General features: G+C 47.7%; 1 protein-coding gene across 1 annotated transcript; it reads left to right on the top strand.

Moving 5' to 3' along the window:
• Nucleotides 1-409: 409 nt before the first annotated feature.
• Nucleotides 410-4,032, top strand: LOC107275856 (uncharacterized). Its single transcript, XM_015787183.3, has 2 exons — nucleotides 410-3,154; nucleotides 3,733-4,032. The coding sequence occupies exons 1-2, from the start codon at nucleotides 410-412 to the stop codon at nucleotides 4,030-4,032; spliced, it is 3,045 nt and encodes a 1,014-aa protein (XP_015642669.3).
• The last annotated feature ends 4,271 nt before the right edge of the window (nucleotides 4,033-8,303 follow it).

The raw sequence follows: 8,303 nt of genomic DNA, 5'->3' as shown, positions 1-8,303 counted from the left end.
TCCTCAAAACAACCTTATTCAAAGTTTAATTAGTTAGAAGGACTTAGCACTTTAAATCTTCAGCCACCCCACCACAAACTAGCCATGATTACTGTCATTTTGGAGTTTCCATTCCATTACCTTTGTCTTTTCTTTGTTAATGACAACTTTTATGGATTGCTGGTGGCTTACGTCAGCACAATTGGGGTCATCCATATTCTCACATCCATGAACTTTAGTATGGCTGTCACGCATCAGTGGCGCGGGGAATGAAAGGTGAGAAGAAAATATAAACTATGACGACGCAGTTAACCTACAACCAACGTATCTTATGCAGCGGCTATAAATCATCGGCCGGGAGACCCTGACAGCATCAACTCATCCTTCCATTACATTTTACAGTTTCTAAGTTTCTTACACCGTGCAAATTATGGAGCGCAACGACAATCCACTGCACGCCGGCTCTGGCCAGGCCACGACGCTCGAGGGTTCCGAGGGGCGGGAACCCATCATCCGTGCCGGGTTTGCTCGAACCGACACTGATAATGGCGGTTCTGATGTGCTATTCTGTGGTAGTGAAATGGACCACAACAATCTGCAGCCCGCGGGCTCTGGCCAGGCCATGACGACGGAAGCAGACAATAACCGTGCGTGGCAGCTGCAGAAGTACCTCATGCTGCTCACTATCCTAGTGGCGACCGTGACTTACATAGCGGGGCTCAATCCACCGGGGGGCGTTTGGCTAGAGACCAAGGATGGGCACCTCACCGGCAATCCCATCCTGCCGGACACCCAACCCACCCGACACTACGTGTTCTACTACTTCAATGCGACGGCTTTCGTGGTGTCGCTCGTGCTAATCCCCTTCCTCCTCCAGCCCTGCGTGAAAGCGGCGGCGCAGCTGAAGGCGGTGCGTGTGGCCATGGTGTTTGATCTGGTCCTCCTCATGGTGGCCTACATCGCCGGGAGCTGCCCGGATAGGCCAACCACCATCTTCGCCTCGCTATTGTCGGTGGTTGTTTTTGGATGCGTCGTGGTTCACTGGCTGGTGGCTCCTTCTTCCAAGGGCCAGCTCTGGCTTGACAAACCAAACAAGGTCTTGATGCTACTCGCCATCTTCGTGGTGACGGTCACGTATGTGGCGGGGATGAGGCCGCCGGGAGGGACTTGGGAACATGCCCAGGAGGCAGGGCGAAGCGATGCCGGTGAACCCATCTGGCTAGAGCGCCACCGAGGGCGCTTCATGGCCTTCCTCGTCTCGAACACCATCGCTCTCGTCGCATCGCTTGCCGTCGTCATGCTGGTCTTGAGCAGCAGGCTGCGGAGAAACATGTCGTGCCTTGCACTTCACGTGTTCATCATCACCATGGCTCTTCTCGGGCTCTTGGGGGCCTACGTCTCGGGCAGCTGCACGGAGTGGATCTTCACCGTGCAAGTCGGCTGCGTAGCTGGTGCTATAGCTGTTATCCTCCCCTGCATTTCTTGTCTTCCCATTGTTGAGTGTCTTTTCGGTGGATTCAAGAGCCAACACCACTCGTTGGCAGGAGCACCCGGTCGCAGAGTGACAATACAACCATTGGTGCCAATTGTTCCAGTGGGAGAAGGTGAACCAGTAATGGCAGGAACACCAGGTCTCCCCCGAATGACACCTACGGAATCAACAATGGTTGTGCATAGACAGCATAGTAGTGAAGCCCATGCGAATCCATTAAACAATGGCCGCTCTATGATACTTCTACTAGCCACACTCACGGCAACAGTGACATACCAGGCCGGCCTAGAGCCGCCTGGTGGAGTTTGGCGGGACAATGAGGGTGGCCACAATGGCGGTGACCTGATACTCCTCGCTACTCATGCTATCCGGTACAAGGTCTTCTTCTATTGCAACTCGGCTGCCTTTGTGGCATCCATCATTGTTGTGATCATATTGCAGAGCAAGGATCTAGTCAACCGATATGCGCTCCATGCCGCTATAATACTGGACCTTATGGGACTCATGGGTGCCTACGCTGCTGGAAGCTGGAGAGATATTGGTGCCTCCCTATCTATCTTCGTCTTGGTTGCTGCCATCATTGTATTGTTAGTAGTGACCTACATTGTGAGTTGCAAGTCTCTGACTCGAGGGAACAATGGAAATGTGTCGTTAGCGGAGCAGAAAAGAAAAAGGGAATTGCAGAAGAGGCAAAAGCTGTTGCTCAATCTTGCAGTACTGGCCATCACCATCACCTACCAAGCTGGGCTAACTCCACCGGGCGGCTTCTGGATCGAACATGCCGATGAAGAACACCATAATGGAGATCCGGTCCTTGGTGACAACCACCGTGGCTGGTACACGGCCTTCTTCTTCTGCAACACGACGAGCTTCATGGCGTCCGTTGTCACCATCGTTTCCCTGGTGAGCCAAAGCCTCTCTGAGATTGATATGGCGTACTGCAAGGCGCTCTACTGCTGCGTATTTGTTGTCTTGGCTGGATTGACGGGTGCCTTTGCCTGCGGCACCTCTCGAAGGATGCAAGAATCCATGTACGTCCTTGGCTCGGCCAGCCTAGGGTTAACTCTTGCCATCCTGTACATTCACCGTTCCCATCCAATGGTCAGAAATGGGGATGGTAGTAACCATGCCGACGATGATACTGAGCTTGTTGGCGATGTGGTCACTAATGGCCAGCACATCACAACACACAAGATGTGCAAGTACCTCATGCTGATCAGCATCCTGGCAGCCACCATCACCTACCAGGCTGGCCTTACACCACCGGGCGACGTGTGGCCCGCCGCTGACGACGGGGAGGGGCACGCCGCGGGCGACCCGATCCTCCGCGACAGCGACCGGTGGCACTACCTTGCATTCTTATACAGCAACTCCGTCTCCTTCGCGGCGTCCGTCCTTGTCATCGTGCTACTACTGAGGGTGGTGGTGGTGCGGAAGCTGAGCTCTTTCTTGCCACTGATCACGGTGGTGCACGCGGTGGCCGTGGTTGATTTGCTCGCCCTTCTGGCGGCCTACGCGACGGGGAGCAGCAGGGACCGGGGGACCTCCGTCTACGTCGTCACGGTGGCCGCCACGGTGCTGGTCTACGTTGCGATATATGCTGGTCTGAGTTCACGCCATTGTGGCAGGGAACAGGATGGCAATGGAGGGGTCGGCTCTCGTCCGTCGTCGCAAGCTGCTCGTGTTTGACGATTTGCATATATGCTAGATGCATGCTGGCTCGGCTCGTTTAGTGCTCTACGTTTTCCAATTATGTGTGCTTAGATGTTGTGCTACTTGTAAGAAATAACCATCCAGCCATCTGATGGAAAGTCACATGATATGTATTGTTGTGCTTGCTGGAAATGTGTGAGAGTTTGTATCTCGATGTTAACTATTATTAGTTGGAGTCTTCCATAGGTGATTGTTAGTTTGTCTCCCAAATAAATGAAATCAGTTTTCATGGAACATGTTTTAGTAGCAAATTTGTATCAAATCGGCGGCTTCGGCCACGGCGGCAGCGGCGTCCTGGTTTCCGGGCTGGAACCTTGGCGATCTCTCTCCTCTACCTCTCTTCATACCTCTAGCTACCTCTCCTAGTTCTAGAAGCTTCCAGAACTTGTATTCCCTAGTTTCTTCTTCTCTTTTTCACCCCAAAACAATGGTTGCTTGTATGGTGGATCCTTGCTATTGAATTGGAAGAATTGGGTTCCTAACAATCTGGTATCAGAGTCGTTGATTCGTGGGATTTCTATCATGGAGTCGATTGGAGTGCACTTCAGCAACGCCCCCATGCGAGTGGTTGCTTGATTTGGGCAAGGGTGGTGCTCATGACACCCATGTTCGATGGAATGCCAAGCCAGCCTGAGGTGTTCAATGATGATGAAAGGATATCAGAGACTGTTCCCATCAAATCCACCATGAAGAAGGAGGGAATATCCATGGACAAAGCTTTAGACCGGCTTCTTGAGAAGTTTGAGTTGATGGAGGCCAACCGTAGGCAAGAGGAGAAGTTCAATCAAATACTACATAAGTTGCAAGAGATAGAGGCTTGTAGGAGCAAGGCTGCTGTTGGTATTTGATATGGTTACAGATAGAATCCACAAGCGCATGGATATACCGATGCACTTCCCCTACGGAGTATTCCAAGGGTATCGAATCCAAGGGAATGTGTGTGATCAGAGCTTCCTCCGGTTCATCCAAAGACACCAAGAAAACGATAGGCCAGGATAGAGAGGATTTACTAGTGAGAAATAGTGTCCAGGGAATCCTAACGCAATACTTCAGGCACTAGCAACCCGCTGTTCCCAGATGTTGCTCTACTACGTACCCAGACAGGGAGGACTTCAGTGATCTCGAGGGCTGTCACCACCTCTACACACACCTCAAACGTACTGTGGGATACGCAGCAATTACTGGATAATAATTACCTAAACACCACGTCTAAGCAATTAATATCTACTTTAGTGTTTATAACTCACCAAAGCAATCAATATATTTTAGTTGATTATAGTGAACAATAATCCCGTACGCTAATTAGGAACTAACCAAGAGATAATTCTCACAAGGTAAATCTAAATTACTCCAGAAGAATATTATATTGAATTCAGAGTAATAAACAGAATAAAAGAAATAGGAGAAGATTACTGACAACTCCGGAATTCTTCTGACTCCTTCTACTCCACTCTCTTCCTATTCTAGTATACAATATAGTACAATAGAGCCTCTTATAATTCAGCTCAAGCTTGGAAGTGTGTGTGTGTAAAGTGAGGGAGTGATGTCTTTATATAGGGGTAGGTATGATCGTTGGCGAAGGGGAAATGTCCAAAATGCCCCGCAACCGCCATCAGGAGATGATCAGGACCGTCCACGCCAAACCCCAGCCTGGATGGCTGAGATTGTGGTTCGGCTGAACCAGATGGTTCGGCCGAACCTGGGCTGGGCCCATCTGGCCTGGCTCTTGGCCCATCTTCTCCCATGGACCTCCTCTATCCATTTCTCGGAGTTTTGGGTTTATTTACTGGTATTTGGATGAAGTTCACAACCCCTCCTTGTATGGATAGATGATTCTCCTCATTGTAGTCTGATTTTCCTCCCAACATCGGGGTTTATTGTCTGCATACAAATATATACCAACACTTGTGGAATATGTGAGATTAAGCACCTATCTCTATGTTGGATGTTTTATTATCTGATCTTTATGCAGATGTTGGCGGTATAGAATCGACATTTAACAGCCGCCAACAAAACCCCCCACACTTAGCCCTTTGCTCGTCCCTGAGTAAAGGTTAGTGTAGAATGAATTTCTTCAAGATATGAATCAAGCATATAAATCATTCACAACCATACCTGTACCTGTGAATTTTATCTGTGGCTATCTTACCATCTTGAGTAATTGATAAATGGAATGATCTTGATTCCAGTCCTTCTTGATTCTCTGCCAGACTCAAGGGATTTTTATGAATTTTCGCAAACTAGCTCTTTTCCTCATATTGACTTTCTCTCTTGTCTCTCGAAGATGTATATTTTCTTTGGATCCTCACCAAGGCAAAATGTGCCAGAACTTATCCCTATTCTAAGGCTAATATGTGGAGTTTGGTAGGGATAAATCGGGACATACCTGCATTATATATATTGCAAAGCCAAAGATATGGACTCAAGAGGATCATCAGTCATACTCCTAGATCAAGGGTCTTTATTTGTGGTGGAAAATGGAAAAGTAAAATATTTTGTGGAATGATGAATTGAAGAAATGATTCTCCCTTTTTCCTATACTTTCTCTCCAATTGATTCTCTTGGCATGATTGTGGAAGGGACATGGCTATATTTTATATTTTTTTCTGCTTTTCTCAATGTTTGAGAGCAAGCTTTATTTCCGTCTTCTCTTTTTTATATATATATAGCCATGCCTTTCCCTCCTTTTCTCATTTTCTTTTGGCCAAGAGCTTTTCCAGGAGAAGAAAGCATAGTTCAACACAGGAGTTTATTTGAATGGATATTTTTGTGGAAAGCCAACTTCCAGTGTAGAAGCTTAGCTTAATTTTATATGTGGAAATGAAAGTGGAATTGACCCCTTGATCATAAGAGTATGAAGGATATCTAACACCAGTCGCACAAATTTGACAAAGCTCAATATAATGTCAAGCAGTCATATGCATTATAAGGTTGATCATTAATGTACTTGCATATGGCCTTGGTAGGTATAAGGTAAAGTCATTTGGAGGATTGAGCCTTTAGAAACAATTTTATTTTGAAAACAAATTCCCAAGAGTCATGACAAGAGTTGCAAGAATTCCTTTCATCTTAATCATCTCACATAAAAGAATCACTTAGATGTATAAGGTTCCCTAATCATGGTTGGTTGTTCACAAGCACAAGTTCAACTGGGAATAATGAATATACAAGATCAATCACATGAAGAATTTCGTTAGTTGGAAATTTTATCTTTCACTTATGCTTGAATCAATTGTTTCTGAATTTTCAGCTCTAGTACTATACCATGGTGGAGATATACAGATACAAGACGTGTTCACCTACTTACCTGTGAAAATTGAGAGGGATTGGGGCTAGCTTTGGTTCGGCCGAACCACTCTGGTGCCCAATTTCCCTGCAATTTTCTGCAGAGTTCAGTGCTTCCAGGTGTTCAGATATTTCAACAATTTTCAGGGCGTATGCACGTCAGAAGCTGGGATATCTCCCCCACACTTATTCAAAACCTGAATTTTATTAAACATAAAACAAAAACAAACTTTGGCAAACATTGGGGTTAACACCAATGAGCCACATTATTTATAGCTAGTGCTTACATGATTGGAAAAGATAAAACCAAGCACCTACTACTATTTTATTCATGGGAAAGGAAACATCTAATTAGCATAATACTTATTTTCCTTTCCCATATCTATGAATGCACGCTTGATCTTAGCGCACAAACCGCGACTAAGGGTATCAAAACTATTCCTAAGTTCAGCGAGTTCTACCCCTAGCTCCGCATTATGATCCCTAAGCTCTATGTTCTCCTTGCGGAGTTTCTTCACTTGAGCGGCGAGCTTGTGGATCGAGGGCTCCGGCGATTTCACCTCATCCTCTTGGAATTGGCCGGGAGCCCTTACAATTGGAGGGGGCGTCAAATAACACTTCACCTTCATAGGTGGAGGGCTACGGGATTCCTCTGCCCCCTCCTTCTCCAATGCCGTCAAAGGCCGGAGTAAACCCTTACCATACCCATCGCCGGGAGTTCGTACTCCCTGAATGCGGAAACGCTCCCCCTTTGGGGTGGATGGAGTAACGGTGGGTGTGGTATACTTGTGGAGCACCTCATCCCCTGCCTTGGTGAAGAGGGTACCCACATAGCGCTCGGCGGGAGGCGGTGCGGCCTTCCCGTCATCTTGGAAAAGGCATCGTGCCTTCAACAAACCGAGCTCTCCCGTAGTCGGCCGTCGTGCAGGCGAATCCCCCCGGATTTTTGTTCTTGTAACATGGCAAGGGGAGAGGGATCACGCTACCAAACGGGGGGCCGATCGGGGCCGAGAAGGGTTCGGCCGAACCCCTGGTTCGGCCGAACTAGGGAGCTCGTCGATCGGCTCCAAAATTGCAGGGGAGCCTGGCACAGCTGCAAGGGGTTGAGCCCATACAGCGTTCACCCCTTCCATGGTGTAGTGTTCTACCGGGATCAATTGATTCGCCGGTGTCGGCTCTCCGGTGAGGTCGTATGTGGAATTGGATAAAGAGCCGGTGAATGGAATCAAGGATTTGCTAGCCATTGGTGATTTGGAGATGATGGAGCAAGGGAATTGGGTTGAGATGGAGAGAAAGGTTGCAAAAATGTGAGAGAGAGGAGGAAGAACAGGGGCTCTGGTGCTAGTACGACTGATCTACCTCTGAACTCGCATCTAAACAGACTCAGGACGAGCGGGGGAGACTACCATTCAAATCCGGGGCCGAACCATGAGGTTCGGCCGAACCCTAGTGAGTCCGGCAGGCCCCCAATTTTCTGCCTAGTCCCACTAAAACTTATTCTAAGCACAAAAATGACAACTATATAGGGTTTTAAGCATGCAATGGATGAGATCATCATGGTTCATAATCAATTAATTCAATAACGTCCACTTCTTCATCTAAAGTTTCATTTAGCTCAAGGAAAATCTTTAGGCGTTGACCGTTTACCTTAAATATGTTTCCTGATTCATTGTGGAGTGTGATTGCCCCGTGCGAAGAGGTGTCGATGACGTCGAACGGTCCTTCCCATTTGCTGCGCAGTTTTCCGTGGCCGAAGAGCTTAACCCTAGATTTGAACATCAGTACTTTGTCTCTTGGCTTGAATTTCTTGATCTTTATTCTTTTGTCATGCCAG

This window comes from Oryza sativa, chromosome 6, assembly GCF_034140825.1.
Source record: "Oryza sativa Japonica Group chromosome 6, ASM3414082v1".
Taxonomy (NCBI): Eukaryota; Viridiplantae; Streptophyta; class Magnoliopsida; order Poales; family Poaceae; genus Oryza; species Oryza sativa.
The sequence above is the reverse complement of the archived record's forward strand: the minus strand, read 5'-3'. Positions and strand labels throughout refer to the sequence as shown.